Here is a 26,978-nt window from a genome sequence, read left to right as displayed (position 1 = left end):
TTCAAACTAAAAGAAAGGCTTCTAGTTCTTCAGCAGCTGAAAGAGTTGGCGGAGACAGTACTGTGAATTGACATGTCTTCAACAATAACATTGTCCTAAATCATGTTGTTAATCATTAGTTTTTACCTCTGTTAAACTGAATGAAAGGAGCACAGAATGATTGATTTTAGCCATCCTGAATAAATAAAAGTAGAACAAGTTGGATGAATTTGTGATATTGAATTTGTCCCTGCAAAGAATTTCTTTTTTGACCTACATGTTGCACATTTTTCTGTCATATCACTGGGGAGGCACTTTTCAAGTGTACAAATATTGCAGTTGCAATATTTTACTATTTGTCTTTGATATTGTCTTGGTCCAGAATAATACTCACCTCTGTCCAATGAGATCCACTGAAAGAAGCACAAGGCAGAGATGCTTCTTCCATCTTGCAGACTTTTTTATGTCTGAAGCTCAAGGATCAACATATTTTCTGCTCTTTAAAGTCCATTGGAAATAGAAACTTCCTTTTTTCTGACTTTTTTTTGGCATTAGGATCATAGTCATTATTACTCATATTCATCCAACTATTAAAATGCTTTTTATCTATTTAGGTACCTCTGTAGGCCTTTTTGAGGTTGAAAAAAATATGATGTGTAAAAGTGTTGATTTTAATAGGTTATTTTGGCAAGAAAATAAAAATATGTAACTAGCTCAAGTTTTTGAGACCTTTTCTTGTCCTCACAACAATGCAAAAATTGAACATAATTCATTTAAAAGACCGCAACATGTGAGATCACCTTTATCTGTCTTGATACACACTCATGTGAAATACTTACCTTATTATGTAGAAAGTTTTGCCAGTCTGTGAATTTTATTTTTCATAGAGAGGAAACTACTTGGTGAAACACAGGAACTAATTTTCTCAATGAAGAGACAATGCATGAAAATTTGTCTTCTCAAGTAAACAGGGTAGAAATAATTGTATCCATAGTTTTGCTTTCAGCAAAAGTATTTCCCTTATTCAGAGACCTTTCTAGTTCTAGTCTCAAGTGCGATTTTATCAAAGATAAATTAAAAGCTAAAGGCAGCATACAGAGTCTCTTCTTGCTTTAAGTAGGGATTCTCATGAATATAGGAAAGGAACTGTACAAGTTGTAAAATGTGATTTTCAGTTCTGTACCTGGAACACCAGGTGCCTGTGTCCTGACTGCAGTTTGGGTTTTTTTTGCTATTGAAATCACACCTGTATTTGTGGTGCCACAAATTTCAGTCCTCTCCTCTTCATAGTGTGCCCATGTGTGCAGAGTGTAACTCACATTCCTTGGCTGCGCTGCCTCCCAGACCACACTCAAGCTAAAATACTGCTAGGACCAGTCTCACAGTTTTATGGCAGAGTTGTGGTGCCAAGGCCTAGAAGCACCCCTCAAATTAAATTTTCTAGCACAGACATAGTGAATGAGGTTAGAGGTGGCTGCTGATGGTTTCAGTAAGTCCGGGGTTCATGCTGACGGCTAGCATGGGGCTTTGTTGACAGGATTGTTTTACTGGAGCTTGATGTTCTGCACAAGCTGGATTGTCAATGGGCCTTGGTCACTGTTTGTAAAGAGTAGAGTGTATTAGCTTTGTAGCTGAATATACAAACAGCATAAGCTTATTTGAGGACACTTAGTTTATTGTAAATTAAGGCAATGAATTCCAAAGCTCTGAGTCACAACCTGCATTATTAGGAGGGTAGAAATGGACTCTTGGTAGTAATGGCATAAAACTAAAATATAGTAGAAAATTATTGGGAAGATTTTTTAAATTGAAAATAGCTTGAAAAACTAATTTAATAATAAATTAGTTTTTTTTCTAACTAAAAGCATAATAAATTGATAAGACGGAAATTATCAAAATTCACATTTTAATTGCCAGAAACTTAATTTCCTCAGCTAACTAAAAAAAAAGGCTTCTCTTTTCAATTGTTTTGCAGTCTTAAAAGTTGACAAGTTATTTAAAACTGACTTTCATCCTGTAACAGTTTTTAAAATTATTTTTCTGCATTGATAGTGTAAATGAGAAGTCTTTTTCAACTTTTATACTCTCTGAATTTAAAAAATGGATCAATTAATTTTTAAACATTCAAGCTTTTAAAGAGCTATTTACATTGTTGTTTCACATGCTTGACACTATAAACATTCCACTAAGGACCTCTAGGGACCTCAATTAAACAAAATTTGGTACGTGCTGTGCAAATTGTAGTTTTACTACGTGAGTGAATTATTACTGCTGCATTGCTGGAACGAAGTACTAAAATCAGAACTGCTGTCTTGAGAAGTCTGGAACCATCCTTCCTGAGCCATAAGATTGGGCTCTAGCACCAAAGGCTCCATGAGATCCTTCCAGAGCTTTACAGAGTGAAAACCTGTTCAGGTGGGAGGGGGTGGATGATGCACAAGATCTCCCTGGCTGTTCTTTGCCTCTGTGTGAGGGTTTTGCTTTCTTTGCCACATGAGCATGAGCATGTCTCGGTGCACACATGCTTCCTTGTGCTGTGCTCCCTGGGCATGGTCAGCTGGGAGCAGTGGTGTTAGAGTGGTGTAATGGGTAGGCTAAGAAATGCCTAGGGAAAGAAATGTTTCAGGAAGTGAGTTTGGGGTGATAGACTCTCATCTAAACACAGATTCTGAGCTGAGAGGGTCCTTCCAAAGCCTGCTCGTATGAAAGGGTTGCCACACTGACATGTCCAGCTAAGAATTGCTTTGCACTCTTTGTAAGACAGATGGTACAAGTTCTGGACATATTTAACCTGATTTGTTTCCTTTCTGTTCATTCATTCAGATACAGCCCCTCTGGTGTTCATTTGGTTTAAGGGGGTGTTCAGATTGGCTTCCACTCCGACTCATTGCACTTCTTGACAGTACAGGGTTAGTGGAGGGAACAGCTTTCTTCCAGGAGAGTGTTTTACCAGAGGAGGGGGAGTCCTTTGTGGTTAAAGACATATCATAGCTGTGTTACAAGTGCTGGGCTGGCATGCAGCAATGTACAAGGGCAGTAAATGTGTATTTTCTCCCCTTCTGAAAATTAACTGGAATATAGTCTTGGCTTTGTTAGTAACCTCACCCTAATTGTTGCTGTTGAATTTTGGTGGTGTTTTTCCTGAGAAACAGACCATGCAGCATAGTGAATATACTCCCTCTCTGGTCTGTTGACTCCTTTTTATAACACCTTGGAGTAAAATCCTGGAGCATTCTGGTAAAGGCTGAGACTCTAAGTGAAAAAAAAAACAAAAAACAACCTGTGAAACATCTTGATTAGATTTACTCTTCTGTGTTTAGGTCATTCAAATGGATCTGGAAGCCTTAGACTGCAATGGCATGCAATAAATGGGATAATAATGGCACATGGTTCTACTTGGCCCTAATTATATGTAATGAAATGGAACATGGTGGTCATTCAATCTTTCTCCTATGCTTTTGAATTTGTAAATTTACAACTTCTGCAGTGGAAGCAGTTTTGTTTAGGTTTAAATTAGTAATATTTTTGCTTTTTCTGTTAAATTTTTTACATGAAACATGATATTCCAGACCAACTTCTTGAAGTGGTTAGCTTGAAAGACTGCATCATTTGGGGGAAGAAAAGGAGACCCCAGTTCTTAATTCTACCTTTGGGGCAACCTGCTCCTTGGTCTGAATGGGCTCATCATTCCTCTATGCTGGAAATGCCCATTTTCAGACACAAGCTACACAAGTTTGCTTGCAGCTGCAGCCTTAAAATAATATAAATAAATATTGTTATATTTATATTTATAAATATTTATTATTATAAATAAATAAATATATAAATAAAATAATTACATCCCCAGGAAAGTGGTGGATACCCCAGCACTGATCATTTTAAGATTCAGCTGGACAGTTTGCTGTGTTACCTTGAGAATATTGTGCTTTTGCTAGGAAAGGTCCAACCTCGTATTCTATGCGCTGTGTTGGAGAAACTGTTATCTTCACTCCAGTTGGTCATCAGGTTTGAAAAACAAAATCATCTGAAAATACTGTGATCATACACAGCCCTTTGGAGACAGGAGTGAGCAGCCCAAAGGCCTGTCAGTACCATGTTATTACCGCTGCTACACATCTCTGTGTGATAAATTCGTGCTTGAGTTGTTCTATTTCCAACTAGGTCTCTCAGATTGAAAAAAAAAATAAAAGAAAAGAAAAATCAGTATTATTTGGCAATAAAAAATATTAAAAACTTTGTCTTGTCTTTCTCCAGATTAAGTCTTTTAGCTTATATGTCTGTGCTTTCCCCGTGTTTCTATAATCTATTTTAATAATTGTTCCATCTTTTGCTTTGTTCACAGCCTACATGCTGACACAGTACCAGTTTTATTTCCAAAAGAGGAGTTCACAGAATTACAGTGTCTGGTCCAGCTATCTGCTCTGATGATCCTCACTGGACCATGTAGGTAAAATTCAATAAACCCTATTTATATCCACACTATATCTGTAAAAGTATTCAGCATATTGGAAAACATCTGGGTTTTGGCAACAGTGCTCACATTGTGGAGTTGGGGTCTTTTGGAATTTATGGACTCTAATATCATTAAGACCTTGCAACTTTTTGTTGAGTTTTATTGTCAACAGAAGCACAAAAATAGACTGTTATATGTCACAATGTGTTTGGTCTTCTTGCTACATCTGTTTTAAGTACTTGCAGGTGCTGGCAACAGGTGATGCCCATCATTCCTGTAGGGTAATTTAGTAGCAGCTGCAGTGGTGAAAAGTTCAGCTTAGGCACAAAACCCAGCAGAGAAATTGAATAAGTTATGGAGCAGCTAGTAAACCTTCAGCTTCTTATTACTACAGCCACACAGCTACCAGAATAAGAGCTAGCCAGGTAAGAACTAGGCTGAACAGGTTTACATGCATGAATAATCAGTTTTGCTATAGAAGAGCTCTGAATGCCATGATTTATATTCAATTTCTTTGAAAGTGTATTTTTTCTTTTTGTTTTGATATCCTAGTTGCATTTAGTTTCAACAAGTCACCTCCCTCTGAGCTAGCAGACCTAGGCAAAGGACTAAATTGTTCTGATTAAATTGCCAGCATTTATTGTCTCTTGACTGCTTTCTCCCTTGTATGCTATGCTGTTTTATGTCTCAGCTGCAGTGGCACTTAACATGATTCACATGAATTGGCAGGCTGCAGAGTTTATGTCTATGCTATAACTGGTGTTTCTTTTACATTCCTTGCACTGTAAAAGCTCTACCTTAGTTTGCATTTCTAATTTTATGGAATTAGCTGTAAGCTTGGGTGTGTAGCAGTGGTGTAGATGGCCTGTATTTACACATGCTGGCACAGTCTCTGCACATAAGAAACAGCTCTCCTCACGTTCTCTTTTGGAATTGTGGCACTGAATTTTTATTGTGATTGTTTCTGGAGCATCTTGAGATTTCAGTCTCTCAGTTCTTTCTGGAGAAGGTTTCTAAGTAAGTCATCTCAGTAAAGCATCTTCAGAGTTTACTGGCTGAATTTTTTATGGCATCAGTTTTAACAAGAGGTGCCTCAGATGAATCCAGTAACAATGTTTATACCTGCTTTTTTATCCTGAAATTATGACAAGGTATATTGCATGCTGTTACATACACAGCTGCCTTTCATGTTGTGTTGAGCACATCCAGATTTAATCAGATGTTTCTAGGATGGCAGTATTTCTATTAATAAATACTGAAAACATATTTTTCTGGTTTGGTGGTTAATTAATTTACATGATCATAATTCATAAGTGTCTTGCTATCTCCAGAATGGAAAAGAGATTCATATTTTCTGTTTTGAGTATCCAAAGTCTTTCCCAGTTGTAACTGATGGACAGGGAAGCAATCCCAAAAGACATTTATTATGCTAGAGAAGATATCAAGTGTGAGGAGAATGAGAGAATATCTTCTTTTTTTAGGTGTCAGTGGCACAACTGTTCCATTGCAGAAAATTTTATAATTGATGCCAAATTCCTGGATACCTGAAAGAAACTGGAACTGTGCTCTGCTTTAGTCTGAAAGGAAAGTAATATAGAAAGTATCTAAACTCATATAGTTAACTTCTATACATTTTGTTACTGTCCACATCTCTCTTCCTGTATAGATGTGTAATATTTATCACTTAGACTCTGATGTGACCATGTGGAAACAGTGAGCCAAAAAAAAAGGGTTAAAGCACCGAGCCATACAATCCATTTGCGGAAAAGCCAGGGATGGATATCTGTTGTTTGGTTTTTTTCTTGATAATAAATTAATGGCAACAAAGCCATTCATGCAAATAGATATAATAGTTTGGTTTAGATTTACACTGTGCTGTCATGCTACCTATTAAGGGATCATATCTAAAAAGAAATAATAAAATAATGGTCTTTATTACCCACAAGTGTACAGAGCAGTAAACAGAATTTGTCAGTTATGCTGAACACGTTACATTCATCAGGAGGAACAGCATTATCTTGTTTAGCACAGATACATTAGCTAGTCTGGGCTGCCAGAATCTTAAATCTCGCCTCAAATGCAAGGATAATGGTCACTCTGGTGTGCATTTGTCATGTAATGCAGGTAGTACTTGTGCTTGAGTAGCTTTTAGCAGAGCACAGATGTTTGCAAAGGTTGTGGTACATCTTGGATCCCTAAAACAATTTAGAGAAATTGTGCAATTTCTACCACAATTGGTGTTACTTTCAAGAGTGAACTGGATAGTGTCTGATCTAAGAAGAGCAGAGTCTGGGAAAGTGGAACCAAACACCAAACTGCACAACTCTTATCCAGGGGCATTTCCAAAGGAGTCTTTCCTCAGGTGACACAGCCTAATCCAGCAGGATGTCCCCCTGCCTGTGCAAGGCTGATCCAACTAAAAGGCCAGGTCTTCTCCAGAGATGGAAACATGAAGTCTGTTTGGGGTGGCTTTTATTTTAGATTGAGAAGCTACACAGAGAGAGAACAAACATACATTTCCATGAGAGAAGGGAAAAAGAGAAAGTCCCATTGTGTCACCCTCCTAATAAATCAAACCATCCTGACCTGAGCCACTGGACTGGTTGCTCTCGTCTTAATGTTTATTCTTAAAAGGTTTGTACGGTAGTATATGGAGAAAGATTTTATTAAAAACCCCAATTTTTAAATTGTTACCAATAGATAAGGCTTTATAAAGGGAAGGCCTTGAGCCATGGCTCCAGCCTGTTACTTAGGCTGATTAGAGGGTAGCTATGGGAGAATGTACTCCTATTCCAGCTGAGTCAGAGAGGTGGACTCAGCTGGAATAGGAGGAGTGAGAGCTGTGCTGTGTGACTGCTGCATGCCCACATCGTGGTGTATGGTGGCTGACTCACTTGGGCTTGTTGTGCCTTCAAACTGTGTACACTGATAACCTGCTAACTGTTTCAAAAGGCTGGGTTTTTGGCGATAAAAAGCACTCCTCTGCACCTGCCTGGGGTCTCTGCGTCACTCATTACCACAACAGTAAAAATTAATTCATATTTGTTCATAAATTTGATTGCAAATATTTTAATGGATTTAAATGTCTGTCTGAAACTTTGTGGTATTGATAAAATCTACCAACTCAATCAGAAATTAACCCCAGAGCACTGAAGTCTGTTTTACAGAGTAGTTACAAAGAAACATTTGCTCCTACATATTACACCTTGAAAAATTATTCAAGCTCTTAATCCAAGACTAATGAAAACTTGTACTTTAATTTATTTCTCTATTTATTTATTTATTTATCCACTTTGGTAGTAGGTTAAGCTAGCAGTTAAGCTGACACGTTAAGCTAGCAGTTCATCCATGAGGGTAAGGTACTATTATGCTTTATAAAGATGAATAATGGCCGAAATTAATTTTCTAGAAACAATATTTCCTCTTTGTGTGTAGTTATTTCACCAACTCAATGCAGTAGCTATTGATGGTGAGGAGAGCACACAGACTGGGGTTCCATTTATTCATTCATAGCTGCTTATTTATGTGTAAATAGAGAACTTTATTTAGTTGGGGGATAAAAGGTGACACAAACTAGGCCATTGTAATTTTCCTCCTGAAAGAAAGTCTGCTCTTTGTACTAGAATTAAATTTATAAGGATTTTTTATTTAAATGAAAGATGGAAATATTTATGTGTTTAGACTTAAGTATACAAGATATAATTTTTCCCAGCTGACACTCTTTTTAGGGTGTAGTATAAACAATTATTCTTTCATTACGTGCTTTAAAAACTCAAGTGACTGTGTCTGAGTTCCATTCCCTCTGAAAAAACCATAATTTTAATCAACAAAGATCTTTCAATAACTTTTTTTGAAAGGAAGACTATTAGTTGGCAGAATTACAAATTTTTATTTCCTCTGGCATTTAAGAAAAATCTCAGGTTTTTTTGTAATGCACTTCACCAGACAGAGCATATTTAACTTGTGAGGACTGACTAGCTTGCAGCTGTAGGTGGTATGTGAAATACAGACTTCAGGAAGAGCATGATTTCCATAACCACTTCAAAGGAAATACATTATAAATAAAGTACATTTCTCTAGGGGCTTACAAAACCATTCTGTTTATAATTTAAATTACATTAAGCTGAATAAAATAGTACAGCAAAACCCCCAAGAGAAAAATACTTCATTTAAGTTTGAACATTACATTACTTCCATTAATTGCAAGTATTTTATTCTCTCTCTAATAGTTTATTTTTCATTGACTATATATAATTAAAAGTATTGTCATTGCAACAGGAGCAATTCTTTCCCATCTTGTGTTCTAAGCCCCTGTGTTCAGTAGATCACTGTAGTTTTATTTGCCTGCCTTCCCTCATTCCTCAGTGCTTTATTACGAGTGACTAACGCTCTGAGCATCAGGCTGTGACAGAAGATTGCCATTGCTGTGTCACACATGTTCACTTTATCAAGCTCCTGCTGGAACTGAGTCTCTCAGCTCAGCCTGAAGTTCTGTATCAAAACAATGCAGGGGGTGAAGCTTTCTTCTGTAGGAATATTTTAGAGTCTGCTCATCCAAACTGTGCTGCTTGCTCTTTCCAGGGTGTTTGCAGGGGTAACTGTTGAGCAGAGGCTGCAACACAAGCCACAAAATCCATTAGTCTCCCTACTCCATAAAGATGACTTGCAGGCAAGGGAGTCTGATAGGATATGAAGATAATACATCTTCTAGCAGAGGAAACTATTGGAAAAGCTTAGTGAGCTATCTAATTGTAAGAGTGATTTATTCTGCCTTCCTTTTTCACCCCGTGACGAGACTTTACAGGCAGAACCAAATCAGGCTGTCATTCCTAAAAGCAAGGAGGGCAGTAAATCTGTACTGCCAGGCTCTCTAATATTGACAGCTTTGCACTATGGGTTTCTGTACAGATAGTCTAAGCTAACAGGAGCTGAAACAGGTTGTATAATAAAATCAGACCAACCCCATATACGACAACTTTTTCCACTTTAGAACCAACTTTAAAAAAGCTGTTAACTTCAAATTAATCCCTATTTAAGTCTAAAATGTGCTTTTCGTTTCATACCATTTAATTTCAAGTTATTGGAACTATTTTACATAGGAAAACCAGTGTTTACAGCTAGATATTAATACTATTGAAATCTATAAAAAGCGGCCATGCACATATTTTTCCCTAATTTATAATTTTATTTTTTAAATGCTTTCAAAAAACAATAGTAGTTGAAACTAATGCTGGATTGAATAAAAACTTTGTTGGCCTGAGAATTTCATGTAGACTAGCTAAACCTCGAGGAAAAAGGGCAGTACAAAATATCAAAGCTTAAACATGTTTTCTGTTGATGCAGAACTTCAGTTTTATGAAAAAAGTAAAGAGACCTAGAATCTAAACAAAAAAATTATTTGGTAAATTTCTAAGCTTTTTCATTAACATTTAAATAGGATTACAGTTTTGTTGTATATACTAAGGAAATACTTCTTTTTTCCTTTCTGATTTACAGAATTTTTTCCCTCCAATACTATTTGTTTGCATTTCAAAAGTAGCTTTTCTTCCTACTGTAAATGGTTGCCAGGTGGTTAAACAGTACAGGTAATGAACTCCAATGAAATACTAAAGCTACTGTACTGGGGAAAATGGGAGTTTTTCTGTACTATTTTTTATTTTCTCCAAAACTGGGCATACTGGTGGATGAAAAGCTGGATATGGCCCAGCAATGTGCTCTTGCATCCCAGAGAGCCAACCATATCCTGGGGTGCATTCAAAGCAGCGTGGCCAGCAGGGCAAGGGAGGGAATTTTGCTCCTCTCCTCTCCTTCACTCTGGTGAAACCCGACCTGAGTGGAGGGGTTGGAGTGTTGTGTCCAGCTGAGCAGACCTCAGTACAGAGAAGACATGAACCTAAATAATCACAGCTGGAGTTCCTTTTCCATGTGGAAAAGCTGAGAGATTTGGGGTTGTTCAGCCTGGAGAAAACTCCAGAGAGATTTTATTGCAGCTTTTCGCTACTTGTAAGGGACCTGCAAGAAAGATGGGGATCAACTTTTATCAGGGCCTTGAGATAGGACAAGGGTTAATAGTTTTAAACTGAAAGTGGGTAGATTCAGACTAGGTATAAGGAAGATTTTTTTCTTTTTTTTACAATGAGGGTAGTGAAACACTGGGACACAGTGCCCTGAGAAGCTGTGCATGACAAGAAGTCAGTCATCTCAAGAAGTCAGTCATCAAGACCAGACTAGATAAGACTCTCAGCAACCTGATCAATCAGAAGACATGTGTGCTGATTTCAGGGGCTGTTGGATTAGATGACTTTTAAAGGTCCCTTTCAACATGTTGTTCTATGATTCTATGAAAGATATTAAAAAATAATTTTTATTAGGCAATTAACCTCACTGTACTTTTTTTCCTTTTCTTGTCTCCTATCCCTTTTGACCAACTTTACAGTAAATAGGTAATAATTTAATTAACAAATGTACATTTTTATTATTTAATAAGTTTAAGATGTGTTTATGATATCCCCACATATTTAGTTTAGTTCTCTGGTTGAGGTGGTTTGTGGTAGGCTGAATAAAAAGGTGGTTCCTCATTAAAAACTGGAAACTTTTGTGCAATGGGGTCCATATTTCTGTGGGTGTATGTATGTTTGAATGTTTGATAAACTTAACAGACTAAGATGGTTCAGGCTGTACTCTAAGGGCTGATTGCTTGACTATACAAAAAACAAAAGTCCTTGGAGAAATTCAGGGTGATAGCAAACATTGGAGACATGGTGTGGGAGGGCAGCAGTCCCCTAATCCCTTCTCCCAGCTCTCATTGCAGCTGTATTCCCCTTGCATTGCCTGCCCCTCTCCAGATCCATGGTGCACAGGGTGACAGTCAACTTCTCCTTGTAAACCTTTGTGTGCAAGGACTTAGGGAGGCACTTACAGTCGTTATCATAGTGATATAACCTCAGGATTTCACTGAAATATTTATATTGTTGTCATAGAGGTGCATAGCCAAAACAATGAGGAGCTGTGGAATTCCTTTAATGAGGAACTTTGAAGTGGGGATTTTTTTTGGAATTTGCAAATTTTTTCACTTGACTAGTTGAGCACTTAATCGTGCACTCTGTCTTCATATGCACTGCCACCCAAACACTAACCCATGCTCTGAATGACAGCAAGGCAGTAGATGGACTGATTAGAAAATTTCATCTGAATACAAGTCATAGGCAAACAAAGTTGTAAGTCCACTGAATCAGTTGTTTCACTGTAATTTAAAGTAAAGTCAGCTTTCAAATGGAAAATTAATGTGGAAAGGAAAATATTTTAATTCCAAAATTTTCAAAAGTTTCATAACAAAATATTTTCAATCCTCTGTATGTATGACAACACCTTGCCAGTCTGCTTTTCTAGTTACATTTTTCTGAATGACTGCTCTCATCTCATTTTTGCCCTTTTCATATTGCCTCTCATGATTTTATAGCACTCTCTTTAAATATCCCCTCAAATCATACCCTTTGTTATTATTTTGAAGACTGTAGCGAGCAATTGAAGATGAAATACTGCAGCATTAAAGTCAGAAATACTTCAGGGTGCATTAGGTAATCTAAATGTGTAAAGATGCAATGTAAAACATACTACACTTGTATAGAGGCTAGCCATCTCTCTGTTGTTTTCTTTTTTTATCCTATGAGTTTTGTGGGGAATGCATTGTGTGTGATGTGTAGTGGCTGCTATCAAAATATAAATATTAGCAGATATCACATTGGAGATGTCAGTCCAGCTGCAGTCAATAATCAGTGTTGCTTTGAAGCACAGAATGCAGGAAGAAAAGAAATGGTCCAGACAAAGAGGCTGCATTTGTACTGTTTCTCTTGGATTTTCAAGCTTTTTTCCTTTGTAGACACCATTATAAAACAGAGATCTATACTCTGTTCCTGGGCACAGTACATCATTTGTGCATGAAAGCTAGCAAGGGTCACAGCTGACTCTAGCAAGATGGTCATTGCTGATCTGCCTGGTGCTGGGGGAATTACAAAGCTTCTGCTTTCATGCCAGTGCACATCTTCTGAAGAAATGCCTGAATGTCATGGGGACCCTCTTGCAGAAATGGTCATACCCTAAGGTATAGTGACTCTAACATCTGTCCCTATACTGATTTAAAGCTAACTTAATACAATTGTTTGCATAGGCAAAAAAAAATTCTATATGTTCAAAGTGTTTTAAAAAATCTTTTTAGTGAGGATTTTGAATAGGTGGCTGTGACTGAAGCTCATTGTTTGAGAGCAAATTAAGCAGGTACACTGACTTAGACACGCACTGGTGCACGAGCAAAGACTTAGACTCTCATTCACTTTGTCTACTTTGTTGGAGAGCTTTGCAAGACTTACCCTAGTGATTGATGGAAAAGAAGAAATTATTAGCATGCCTCTACATTTTTTTTAGTTGTGGATATTCCATACCTTGTATTCATTTATATTAACAGGTTACCTGTGTTGACAGACTGACACCAAGGAGCGGAACTTAGGAATGGTTGTGTTCTAGGTGTAAAACAGTTAATGTGTGATGATTCTTGAATTTAAAACCTTTTTCAAAATTAATTAAATTATTAATTTAATTAATTAAAAGAGTTGTAGTTGTTGCTTTGATGCTTATCTTATCTGATTCATTTAAAGTGAAGTGAAAAGTATTTTCAAGAACAGCACATCAAATTTGCATTGCCACACAGTGGCCCAGAATATGCCCAAGACAAGGTTTTGCAGGACTTGGGAAAGATCAATAGAGAATTTGTTCGATGGAGAGCAGGGCATTCTGTGGCAAGGTGGCAAGAACTCAGACTTGGCAACCCAAATACCCTCTGCTTTTACTTGTAAATGGCAGTCTGCCAAAGCATTTTCAAGATTTGTTTCAGCTTTTCTCTGTGCTCACTTTTTGGCGTTTGCCTCATTCGAGCAATGAGGCAAACGCCAAAAAGTTCGAGCTCCTTTACACTGAGGGTGGCAGAGCACAGAACCTCCCAGGGAAATTGTGGAGTGTCCCCTCTGGAGACATTCAAAACCAACCTCGATGCATTCCTGTCTAACCTCCTCTGGATGACCCTGCCATGGTAGTGGCATGGGACTGGATGGTCTCCAGAGATCCCTTCCAACCCTAACACTTCTGTGGTTCTGTGATTTTTCCACTGCTCTGTGACTTCTGCATCATTCTTCCGATGTCCAGGGTCTCAAAGTCTTGCGTGTAATTGTGGACCATTCCCTTTGCAATCTCAGGGTGACAGAGCTGCAGTCAATACAGCTTGCAAGTGAGAGCTTCTCAGCCTGCTGTCTGGTTTTGAGGTTCACTTTGGGCACCACTGCTGGACCACTTAATCTAAGATTCTTGCAGCCCAAGTGGGATTATGCAAAGGGATTTGAACAGCTGGAGGCTTGAGAGGGCTGACAAACATGTAATTGGCTGACATTTGCCAGCTTGAACAACTTGTTAAACAAAGCTTGAGAAGCTACTTTTTAACACAGAATTTGTCAGCAACACTTGTAATTATATGCATCCTCAAAAGCATTGAGCCAGATCTTCAGGCTGTGTTGCTTTGAATAATTTAAAAAGTGTGTATTCTTCCCTTCTGAGATATTAGCAGACATTACATGGTTAATAAGAGCTAGGTGTACTGGAAGGACCTAGAGTAAAGAAACAAAAGGTATTTCACGTGGGAACACCAAGATTGGCTGTGATATACTTTATTGTTTTATTTCTCTCTTGACAGAAAATATGTTGCATTGTATACCAAAGTATTCCATATGGCTTCTTGAGAAGAGGGTATAGACCCTCAAATTTCTGGTTTTATTTGTGTAAGCCAATACCTCTTTAATAAACTGCAGTTTTATTTTCCTCTCATGCATGCACTCCTAGGATTCCTTTTTTCCAAAGAGCATCCAAGGTTGTCCAATCATTATTATCCATTTTCTTTAGGCTTCTTTCTTTTGGGGACTATTTGGATTATATGCCTAAACACCAGTCAGGATTAAGAAAGATTTAAAGTACTGATAATTTAGTTTGCTTATTACTCTTTTGATTTAATTGGGAAAAAATCAAAAACCTAAGGACTAAGAACCCACAAATCCCGCTTTCTCTCTTGCCAAGATATTGTGCATATTCACAGGTTCTATTAGCAATTTTTCAGTTCTTTGTAATTGCTGAAGAAGCCTTTGGGACAAACTGTACCAAGTACATACCAAAATTTATGAGGTTGTATTATGCATTAGTTGTCATTAAATGCTTAAATTAGGTCCCTAGTGCACACATGTACAATCTCTGATTCTTGTAATATGTGTCAACAGTTTTAGCTCTAAAAATTGCAGTTTAAGTTGTAGTAGCCACTGTCATTAATTTTCTCAGACTGTTTCTCAGTACACATAGGAATTTGTAGGAGATGGTCAATAGTTATTTTAATATTTGCTGAGGTTTCTTTCTCTTTCTAAAGACCACTTTTAAATTTGATTTCAATGTTTTCAGTGTGTCTGAAGAGCTTTTTGCAGTTTAAAGAAATTAAAAGAGCACATCTTAAACTGGGAAGAAATGCTTGTTTTCCTTTGGGCCTTGATTCCACTAATGCTGCCCATGGAATAGAACAATTCTATAGAAGAGGGTCTGTTATACCAAAATAAAGAATCAAAGAAATAAAGCTGCAGACCTTCAGGACAAGGAGGTGGGGAGCCATCTGTAAAAGAGAAATGTATTTAGAAAAATGATTTCAAGTTGTTAGGATTTATTTCTAAGGGGGTGGGGGGGAAGGAGAGAAGATGTTATATTTAACAACACTTAGAGGAGATATGACTTCATCTTTTTAAAGTCCTTTGGAGGACCCCTATATGCTAAGCTACATGGAATTTAATCTACCTTTGAAAGATGAAAGGTTGAGATGAGCCAGCCAGAATTTGAGGCTCAGCTTCCAGGGAGTCCAGGTTTTGCTACATTAGTGATTAGACCTCAAAGCTACTTTCTATGGCTAAAAATCCCTCTAAATCGTTGCTTTAAAGACTTGCATGCAAACTGAATGTATCTCCATGCGGCAGTGAGGAGCTTCCATTATTTCAGTGTAGGCAACTAGAAGATCAAGAATCCGGTGTTTGAGAAAAACACAAACTACTCCTGGCTGGTTTCTTCTTTCTCAGTCCTTTTGCATTTAGGACAATTTTCACATGAACAAATAATACATTTATTTGGATTTATTTTCTAGATTAGTTTGTGGTATAAAAATCCCAAAATGTAAGGAAATATATTTCTTTTATATCAAATGAACAAAGTTCCCTGAAGATTAATTAAAAAGGATTCCTTTCTTTACCTATTTATGTAAACATACACTTGGTTTTTCTTTACATTTGCTCTCATAACTAAAAGCTGTGGAATTCTGTTGTTCTACTTTTTATGGGGCTTGAATAAGCATATGATAATGGAAATACAGAAAAGCAAGTGACAGTTCTTGGTCTGTTATTGACTTAATGATTTAAAAAGGCTGGACTTTGTATTCAGATTTGTAGTAATAGTATCATATTAACCTAACATAAATGAAAACTTTTTTTTTCTTGAAATGTATGGTTCAATGGAATAGCACATATTTTAATATTTTGTTTTCATCATCAAAAACTGATTTTTAAAATTGAAGCTAATCAGACATATAACATGTTTTTTCATAAGTATTTTTTGTTTTAAAATTCTATTTATTTTTTCATTATGAAAGCATCTCTAGGAAGTTACATTTTCAACAAGTTTTTTGGGTTTTTTTGGCATATTTGTTTGGGTTTCTTTGTTGTTGTTGTTTTTCTTTTTTGAGAGAGAGAGAGGAACTATATGTTTTTAAGAGTTTCCTGACCCAGAATATCAAACTCAGTTGTGAGTGAGGATTAGGTCAGTGTGGAGAAGCACATGATTTCTGAGCTTTGTGCTGGTGGGAGGGACATGAACCCAGGATTTTTCTGCCCCATTTACAGGGAGCTGAAAAGCAGCAGCAACAGTATTGCACTGGCAAAACTGTGCATTATTTCATTTCCCAGCCTTGTGCAGACGTGTGAAAAGTGGGGTGGTGGGGAAAGTCCACTGTATCTTTTTTTGATCAGAAAGAAAACCCAAGCCCAGTCAATCTTTTTATGCGTGCAAGCGCATCTCTTGGAAGAGCACGTGCATCTTAGCCGGCAGTGACTGAATGGGTTTGTGTGTGTCTCTCACAAAGGTACTAGATCAAGGAAGCAGAACATTTCTGTGATACTGCTAATCTCAAAATGGCACAGGAGACTTTAATCTGCAAGTTCTGATAATGGCTGGATAGGAAGCATGGATAGACTGTTGGAGGCTTCCAGCTCTGATGGGATCTTGGTAGCAGGGACTTGAGAGCGTCATTTTCTGACAGCAAGCACAGCACTCTGATTTATTCACAGGTGCAGATGTCTGTATCTGTTGCTATGCTCAGCCCTCCACAGAGGGCTGTAACAAGTGAGCTGGAGTGGGTATGGTCTAAGCTTCAGTATGATTTTAGAAGAGGTTAAAGAATTAACACAGATCAGTATTGCAAGGAAAAAAATTCTCCAAAATCAACATGCTGTATGCGTGTTCTGTTCAAAGCGTGACACAGAGCAAGCTGACAAGTAACACAAGGGATGAGGTTGCTGTAGCACAAAAATTGCACAGAAGTACAGCTGTTTAATGTCACTATGATTTCATGATTCTGTTTTAGTAGTTGAAAAGTGAATTCTAGCGGAATGGTCTTCAAAGGCAACTAGAAAAAATATGCAGTAACGATACTTTATTCAGGGTCCTTCCCAGTGTCTACAGTCAGGATTGGTCATTCTAAGTGTATGATTTTTTTTTAATTAAACTATTTTCTGTTATAAATACTGAATCTGTAAAACAGTAGAACATAACTCAGGGTTTTTTAGAAATTTTTTCTAGAATTTTGACCAAAATACACTCTCTTATCTAATAAGCAGTAGGATTTGGAAACATAAACCACCTCTTGCTTTATACAAGACATAGTGATTGTTTCCTAGATGCTGTTCTCCATCTCTTTTAATGCTGTCCTCCCCACAGCAGTATTGTTCCATCTTTTGGATGCAGATTGATTAGTTATCACATACCCAAAGAAACACACATGGTATTGTGTTCCATTGGGGAAGGTGTTACCTGAAGCAGTCACACTGATAAGTACAATAAAAAGTGTTGAGGCAAGACTGTGTTTGTGCATTGTTTCTGTGGGAATTCATTCCTCATGTTCTGCCTAATTTCTAGGAAAATTTACTCTAATTTCCGTGTAAACAGTATCTCCATAGAAATTTCTATTTTGCCAACAAAGTCAAGTAAAAAGCCCAAGTCCCTAGAGGACAACTTGAAATATTACTCCCACATGGATCAGACTGAGCAATGCATTGCCAAAATGTAATTGCATTTAGGGACCTGCCCATTAGGTGATATTGCCGTTAGTGTTTGTGACATTATTGTTGTGCAGATGAAAATATAAATCAGTATTCTTGTCACAATTACATGCCAGGTAACAGTGAAATCCTATTTTATTTTGTGCGACATTTTCCCAGTAAATTGCTTTCCTTCAAAAACAAAGCTTCTGCCATGCTCTTTGTCACCTCCTAGTCAGTCTAAACAAGGACAAGTAAATTTGTCACAGTGGTAGCTTTGGAAGAGCTTCAGGAAAATGGTGAGCGAATAGATATTTCTCACTGAGGTCATTTGCTGCTCATAAGCATTCAGGAGGGACAAACTTTGAAGGAAGGAGAAAATTGCTTGATTTTCACGCACAGAGAGGGATCAGAAACCTCCACTCTACTCAATATTTCTTATATGTCTAGGAAAAATCTCTGATGTACTATAAATGGTGTTGCCACTCGCTTAGCCATCAGTAGCCCATCTTCCACTGGATTTTAACCTTTGATGAGATGAAGATACATAATATTTGTAAAAAACAAAGTATTAAACAAGGGATATTTTACATGTATATCAGTTCTGTTCCTGCTGTTTCTGTTGGAGCAAGGTCACCTTTTAAATAAGAAAAATGCTAATTCTGGCTTCACATCCCTTGAGAATGAAACAGTATCTAAAAAGTTCCTGTGTGAGCCATTTTCAGACTTTCCTCATAGACCAAAGTTATTTGCCACGTATATAATGTGGCAAATCCTCCTAAGTGGCAAGGTTTTGAGACCACAGCCTTCATTTTTCTCCAAAAACTTTCTGATGAGGGCAGAAGATAAAGTTTTAAGGCTGTATTGTTATGTCCACGTAAAGCACAGTTCTTCCTGTTACTCTAGAGAAAAACACTGTCTGCATTTCAGAGTTTTAGCATTTTAGCATTTCTTAACTCTTCTGTTCCTGTTCCTCCTTTTTATCTTTTATCATATTAATGCATATATGCTTAATGAATTATCATGTGCTCACTACAAATCAAAACCCACTCAAATGAGACACTGTATCTGTGCACTGCTGTAAGCAATCTTGATATCTTGGTGTGACCCGCCCATGTTTTCAGCCTTATTTTCCATCTTTTCAGTTCTGTCAGCCACACAGAAATACAGTTAATTAAATCATTGCTCTCTTATTCCCAAGCAAAGACTCAGCTTTATTTCTTTAAATCTCATATACATTAACATATCCTAAATTGCATTGTCTATGTGAGATGGGGTCAAAAAAAGCAGATGGGTTTTAGAAAAATCTGAAAGGCATTTTGCTTTTTTTTGTTTTTGTCATTAGGTTGAGATACCTGTAATACTCTAAATATTGTTTTTTTAATGTTCTAATGCATGTGACTGTGAAGATGTGTGCCTCTGACTCTTTTTCTTGAAGACTTTTTTTTTCTTGATAATATATATAGAGCAATTTGGAAAGTCAATTTATGTATCTTTCTATGCATGCAGAACTATTCAAGGAACAAGAGGACATTTTCCAAAAGACCATATCTCTATTTAACCACAGTTTAAACTAGTTACACCAGTGTTTAGATTAGCCAATCACACATACTTTTATTTCCAGATTAATTTCCTGAGTGATTTGAATCTGGTTTAGATAACACTTAAATGATGTTTGTAGACCTTCTGATTCATGACTAGGACTTTTTTTCCCCTTAATAATACATTATGACAGCATGGAATCAAAGTAACTGAGCCAAGGACTGATCCAGGGGTGGACTGACTTTGGATGAGTACGAAAGAAGGTGGGGAACTGTCTTGATTTCTCCTTATGTAGCATAAGCAGGTGCTGAAAGCATCCATGATCTCATACTATGGAAAATGTAATCTTATCCTGGTTTTGCGTAAATTAAGAAACTGGATCATAAATTCTAGGTTTGATACATATTTTACTAAAAAAAACCCAAAAACTATGATTGCCTTGGGCTCTCCTTTCTGTCACCAATCTCTTCAGGAATTTGCTGCTTTAATACATTTGAGGGTCTATACTGCAGTGAGGAAAACTTTAGTGGGAACTAGGTCTCCATGTGGTGGGCAGCTGGGACAGTTAGTATAAACAGGCAAGTATAAATTAGTCCTTATTTATAATGGCAGTGATGTATGCTATCAGGGAAAAAAAAAAGTCCACTTCTCTTCCATATCCTTTTGATTTCTTGGACTATTTTTTTTGGTTTGCTTCCAGTCACTATTTAATTTTTCCTTATGCCTGTGTTCCACTGCTTTTATTGTAATTTGTCAGTGAATGGTATTTTCAAATTTGAATGGCAGTAGCCATCAGTGAGAAAGAATGGGAAGAAATAATATGGGACAGCATAGATATCTGTTGGCAGCAGGAGCAGATTTATTTTATCGGCCAAATTCCAAGCCAAAGCTTGGGTTGTGATGCTTCTGCTTGGGATTTTAGATGAAAGCATAATTAGTTTGGTTAGATCTATTGTGAGATTTTTGGAGTAATTGTATCTTATATCTGTAACTCAAGAGATGTCTTAAGATCTAGAGTCTACAAAGCCATTGAGGAAACTAAGTGACACCTTGCTGCAAACTGGAGTGGCATAGTTTGCAGATATCTAGGGGGTTTTTGCCAGAGTGAAAAAGGCCCAGTTTGATGCCTACTAGTCTTAACCAGCACAGCATATTTTGTGTTCCTTATTAATAGTTCCTTTGTGCAGGTGACTGTTCAGTTCTCTGTAGTAAAATTCAATTTCCTGTTGAACTATTATTTAGAGAAAGAAAGAGTTATCAATTTTGTGGTGTTTATTTTTTCCTTAAATCCATAAAATAGGTAGAAGTTACACTAATCTGTAACATTTCATAAGAGTAAACTGTGAATATTTTTTTTTTCTGTAAAGAAGTTGGCAAAACTGGCTGCTGTTATCATTTTACTGCAGTTCTGCCTCTGAATACTTTTTGGTGTCTTTCATTGAGGGAAGAGTAATTCTCCCCTTTTGCCACATGCAAACATATCTCAAGAGGGACATCAAGTCCTGCAGCATTTTTGTAAAGTCTGGAAGGAGAAGAGTAAGGGGCAGCATCTGCTGCAGAGCTACAAAGTGCCTAATGCCAGCTTGCATTTTCAAGGTCTTCTTTGAAACTCTGGTACTTAAAATTGGTTTTAGCCTTTTCCTAGCAGAGTCCATGTAATCAGTAATTCCCTGTGGTGCTCTTTGTATGAAGCTCCTTGGAGGAATGAAAGCAATTGTGAGATCCTTGGTGGTACTACTGGAAACAAGTGGCTGCTTCTCTCAGAAAATAGTAGCTATTACTTTTTGATGATTACAGTCAGCGTTGTTCAGCAAATAAACTGAAAAAATTGTAGGAAAGAGTGCAACTTGTTTATTGACATGACTATACACCTAAAAAAATCAGCAACAGGTGTTCCTGACTTTTAGAGACATCATAATGAGGACTATAAAATAACTGAAGCTGATAAGATTTTTCTTTTAAAAGACAGTAAGTCTCCATACTTGTAATATTGGACTGCAGTGTTGTCTTAGAGATAAATATTTTCAAAGGGATAATAACAAGGTTGGGCTGTCAGCCTAGCAAAGAGCAAAAAAGAAAAATTTCTGTCTGATAAAATTCTAGTCTCATATAGGCTAAAAAATCACAAACAATCAAATTTTGCCCATTTCATTGACATTTCTCAGTTTTACAGCTCACAAATACCTTTATTGCTTTCTGCACTGTATATTGCAGAAAAATCTTCAGCATGCATCTGTGTCTGCAATGGTGGTATGAAAGTACCATGTACAGAAGGTGTGAGTAGAAGACAGTTTGCTAAAACCAAGCATCAGGAAATCATAAGGTCTCATCATTGTTTAGAGATTAGTTGGTTCCATTTTGCTAAACTTCTTGGTCTGCACCATTGGTACTTAAGGTAAGGAGAACCAGAGCATTTAAAAAATAATTATATAGGATCAGAGAATTGTTTAGTATGGAAAAGGCTTTTAAGGTCATCAAGTCCAACTCTTAACCTGGTATTTTTAAGTCCACGACATTATAAGCCAACATATTAAATGCAAAAGCTGTTTTTAAAAATTCTGCAAATTAAGTTCTGATAAAATGAAACTGTTATGCAACACTAGCAGTTTAGGGATATTTTATCTTATGTGTATTTCATCTCAAAGGTAAATTTAATTACCAGTTTTTCCTTCTTAGCTTTCAGTTAGCAAGGTGGAAAGAACACAGTGGCATCGTGAAAGGTCCTGCAAAATGTATATTGGTCTGTTTTCAAAATAGGCTGTGGGGTATTTTTCCACCAGACTGTGATGAACTGATGGCTATAGCTAGTGTAATCGCTCGAGATAATGTGCCTCATATAAACACCTCACAGCTCGCTTGGAATTGCTGGGTCTGGGATAATTAGTGTTCAGTCCAAGTCAGCAGCCTACATCCATATCTAGCAAACTTCTCAGACAGGCTGTGCAGTGAGTGTGTTAACTGACCTTGGGCCTCACGTCACTGCAGGCATCATTAACCTTCCGATCATCGTACCAAAGCCTCTATGCCTATGGAACTGTTAAAGCTTCCAGAGTTCCAGTGGAACAGGGAATGTGAAATGGACCATCAGCAATGGTTCTTGCATTGATTTTAGGTGGCTTGTGCACTCACCATCACACCAATGGATTTTTAACCAAATGGAATCAGACAGTTTAGACATTAGAACTGAAAATTATAATAAAGTATTTCCTGCATTTCTTCCTTAATATCAAACTTTATAGCTATGCTTAAAGGTAGGCGCAAGATGAATAAACATCCCTTAAGAGCCTTTAGTATGGTAATACACTGGATTCCTTTGAATTTAAATCAGTGTGCTCTGCAAACCCTACTAACATTGGCCACGTTAGATTTTGAATTATGCCAATTCCTCTGTGATGCCTCAATGCATGGGAATATTTCCAGGCACCTCTTAGGCTGTCTTTGGCACTGAAAAGCCAAGACCAGGGAATGTACTAAAACCTCATGTTTATTTTTCATACAATACATCTACATTCTGAACACACCCAGCATGCATTTTTATTTAGGGTCTTCAACCTTGAACTATAAAAGTTGAGCTATGTTGTAGTCTCTGTACAGAAAGTCTATCTGAGTTGTTTCAGCAGGAAGCCCAGACTGAATAAAATATGGCTTTTCTGGAGTTTTCAAGCTTCAGAGATTTTTCCTGCTAATCAACTAAGCAGCAATGGCAGAAGTGCTTTGCCCACTGACACAATTCAGAGCTGTGCTGCAGCAGGAAGTTGCTCTGCGGCCTTACACACTTGCAGAGACATTTCTTTTCCTGCTTTTTGCTCTCTATGTGCATGCTGTTGCTTTTCTCTCTGGCTCATGAGGACTGCAGTTTGGTACCTGGTTGGTGTGCACAAGTTGCATCTTTATTTCATCACTTAGTGCCCTTTGGAAGCAGCTCTGTCTTGGTGATAAATGCAGTTCTTTACAACAGTCAAATGGGCAAACTCTTTGTGAATTCCCCTCAGAAATGATACAATATAAGCAGAATTTCATAATAAAATATGTTCTGACCTTGGCCTCAGCATAAAGGAGAGCTCCTGCATGGGCCTTCTCAAATTAGCAGAGGAACTATATTGGATTTATTTGGCCTTTTGTTTTCATTCTTTGAGATCTTTGGGGGTTTCTTAAGAATGCTCAAACACACCTCTAGGTTCACATTTTTCATATGTGTCATCAAGACAGGCTATCTTCTGCCTTTGTTGATACCAAATAACCTCTTGCTTTACAAATTCTGTTTAGAGAAACATAGTACTTCTTTTATTCTCACTAAATGGGAATAAAACCCTTGTATATTTCTTCCTGGGTGCAAATAAGGGAAAACTGTGGTCTCAAAACAAAACTGATATGTAAAATAATCTTCTTTCTACTGATCTTTCCTGCTCTTCCATCTCAAATTACAAATTAAAAATTCAATTACCCATATATATTCATATAAAATTACAGCATTTTAAAACTTTAAAAACCCCAAAACCAAACCATTGTTTTGCCTAACTTTGAAAATTAAGCTTGGCCTAAATATTGCTTTTGGAGTACATTTTTTATTTTTGGTTGTTTGATTTTGTTTGTTAGGGCTTACTGTGTGCTGATATTATATAAACACATGTAAGTTATTCTGTTATTTTAGCTAGAAAGCATCAGGAGTCAGGAGGCAGCAAACAGCTCTGGATAAGAAACACCACCAAGCAGACTCAGATGTCAGTAGTGTCAGCAGAGTACTGGGCATGAGCAGTGTTCACAACCTACTTCTGCAGGATGAGGCTGGTACATCATTATTTTGTGCAAGAATCCAGCATGTTTCCATTCCTTAGATATCATTCAAAATTATCTGCTCTTGATTAAATAATAGAAATATTAAAAAGAAAGTAGACTTTACAAAAATATGTGATGCGCCTGGAGAACTCCCCATCAGAAAGTGTTTCAAGACACAAACTTATATTTTCCTAGATTTTCCATGGCATGGCAAACTTGTTGAAACTACTTTATATGATGTTCCATGAGCTGTTTACAGTAGGTCTTCTTTATTTATTTGGTTTTATTTGGTTTTGTAATCAATGCAGAGCTAGCAAATAGTATTATCTCTTACTACTCTTATTTATGATCATTAGTTTTGTATTGTTACCTTTTTTTTTTTTTTTTTTTTTGGTGGGGGAAGGGGTCCTTGTGCAAAGGGCAAGGAATTAACATTGTAATCAACAATCCCAAATTTTCTTTTTTTTTAAATAATTCATCTTACCTAGTATGGAAAATTCATCTTTGCCTAGAATGTTCAGGACATGATTATATGAGTGAGTATATGCAGTAAAGATACTAATCCATAGTAGGTTTCTCAAGTAATACTTATGTTTATATTGAAAGCTTATTTCACTGAAACTGAAATGTATTGCTTTATATGGACAAAGAGAAAGCCAAAACTTAGCTTGTGAACTTATATATTATCTGTAATAAGAAAATTTAAAATTCCCTAATCTCAGGATTTATCAAATTCTATTTAATATGTTCCAGATGCTACAATTAATCTTAAAACCCTCAAAACTGTATCTACTGGTGTCCTTTCAGTTACAGCTGAGCTGATTTAGATCCATACATATATTTTTTTCAAATACCTGTATTTGATGGTAACTTATTTATGGATCATTTATAGTTAATTCTGTATTTTTTAGTTTCAGTCACAGGGATGATTGAAAACATGTAATTATCAGGATCAAAATATTGTCTGACCAACTATTTTACAATCATTGAATTATTTAAAGGCCATAATAATCAAATAATGTTGCATGATTTATGATTCTGCTAAATAAAGTATATCAAATGTATGTATACAAAATATTTCCTGCCTCATAGTTAAAATTATATAAAATGGTTGCTTTTGACTTTTAATTCAGGCTCTTTTATAATCTTTTGGCAAGACATGCCCTAGGCATGTCAAGACTTAACCAGCTGCTCTCTGCAGGACACTGACTAATTAAAAACTGCATTTTTGGCTGCTGTACTTTCTTAGGAGAGCTTAAGCTGTAAACCTAGCACCTTCTACAGTATAGGGGAAATGGCACCTAAAAAGCCATCACAGTGTGTGAGACTCTCCCTAAAAGAACCACCAGAACAGGCTGAGTAGGGAGGTGGGATCTGTAGCGCATCTCTCATGCAGGATAAAGGGAAAATCATAAAGGGAAATATCATCTTCACTCAGGAATTTTCTGCTATGTTCAGTCTGCAACCTTTGGCATTCACTGTAGTTGGAGGAAAAAAACCTATCTTTTAAATGCAGGTTTTAGGAAAATCTTTTGGTTGAAGAGAGCACATTCTTCCTGCTCCCAAACAGTGTCCCAGTGCAGGTTTGAAGCACAATTTTGTTGGGTTTTCCCCAGCAGTGCTGCCAGCAGAGCCCTGCATTGCCCAAAGCACCAATGCTCAGCAGTGCTTGCAGATCTAAAGCATCGTGGTCTGCAGAGAGCAAGGGGCTCCCCTCCCTCCTGGACAACTTGAATATTTTCATGTAAACAAAAAGATATGCAGTTTGTATCATCTGTTTTATTCTGCATCTGTCTTGGTGACTCCTCTGAAATCCTGACCCCAGGGAAAGGTGTCAGAGAAAGCCAAAGAAAGGGCTCTGTGCTTCTCCCTCTTTACATTTCTTGGGAGGCTGGGATTTTTAGGGGGCAATTTTATATGGTTTTGAGGGGAGTCGTGGGTTTGGGTTTTCCTTTCTTTTAGGAAACATCATTTTGAACTAAGTAGCACATAATCAAGCAAAGTTATTGAACCCTGTGTAGTGTCTTTATACACAGTGTTATTTTAGAAGTCAAGCGTGATTTTAATAACTGCAAACTGATGCCAAAATATTAATGGATTTAAAGGATTTTATCCTCTGAGGTCTTCAGGAGAATAATTTCAAGGTTTTATTTTTCCTTGAGGACTTTTTTTTTCTTTTTGTAAGCTTTTCATTTTCCAATATTAGTGTTTTCTACATTTTTGGTTCACTTGAAGGGGTATTTGTCAGCTTTTAGTAAAAATTAAGGTCTTTTCAAATGACCTGATTATCCCTCTACAACGTTGTTGATCTAGAGAAGAAAGAGGAGTGGGAGTGACAGCAGCATAACAAATGAGACAGGGCTGAAAGTTGTAGACTAAAATCTTGTGACTAAGGCTTCACAATAAATGAGTTTCAAATCCTTCAATAAATTATATCTAAACCTCGCTTGAAATCTCAGTAAATAGGATGGAAGTTTTGTTTAGGGAATGGTCAATATTTCACTTATTTGTCTTCCCAAAAAAGGTCTGTTTCTGCAGACTTTTAAGATTGATGATACTTTAGCCTGTCAAATCCCCAGGGAGCATTTCAGAAATTAATTCTGCCTCCATCCACCTGCCTGTGCCAGAAGGGCTTTAACTCACACCTGAGAGAGATTTCTTTATGTGCTGGAACTTGAACCTTTCAGTTGTTTACATTTATGGCTTGGTTAGAGATGCATCTGTTTTTCTGAGCAACCTAGGTTTGCTCCAAGTTGCAAGGATTTTGTCCTGCACACTATTTATGAGAAATACTTATTGAGGAATAATGTGCCTCCAACCTCTCTGGTTAGGCTGCAACTGCTCTCAGCAAGTTT

General features: G+C 37.0%; 1 protein-coding gene across 11 annotated transcripts in view; it reads left to right on the top strand.

Moving 5' to 3' along the window:
- The window catches only part of CHRM3 (cholinergic receptor muscarinic 3), a 269,545-nt gene that overhangs the window by 134,376 nt on the left and 108,191 nt on the right, over nucleotides 1–26,978 (top strand). For 8 of the 11 annotated variants that reach the window (XM_038130540.1, XM_038130541.1, XM_038130534.1 and 5 more), the window contains one exon: nucleotides 4,322–4,426. The exons of 1 other annotated variant lie outside the window; for it this stretch is intronic. In XM_038130540.1, the coding sequence (XP_037986468.1) occupies nucleotides 4,322–4,426 (105 nt within the window). Of the gene's footprint in view, nucleotides 1–4,321; nucleotides 4,427–26,978 lie in introns of those variants that run through there. 2 more of the 11 variants (XM_038130542.1, XM_038130544.1) reach the window with 2 other exon arrangements.

This window comes from Motacilla alba, chromosome 3 (assembly GCF_015832195.1).
Source record: "Motacilla alba alba isolate MOTALB_02 chromosome 3, Motacilla_alba_V1.0_pri, whole genome shotgun sequence".
NCBI lineage: Eukaryota > Metazoa > Chordata > Aves > Passeriformes > Motacillidae > Motacilla > Motacilla alba.
This window is presented reverse-complemented; position numbering and strand designations above follow the sequence as displayed.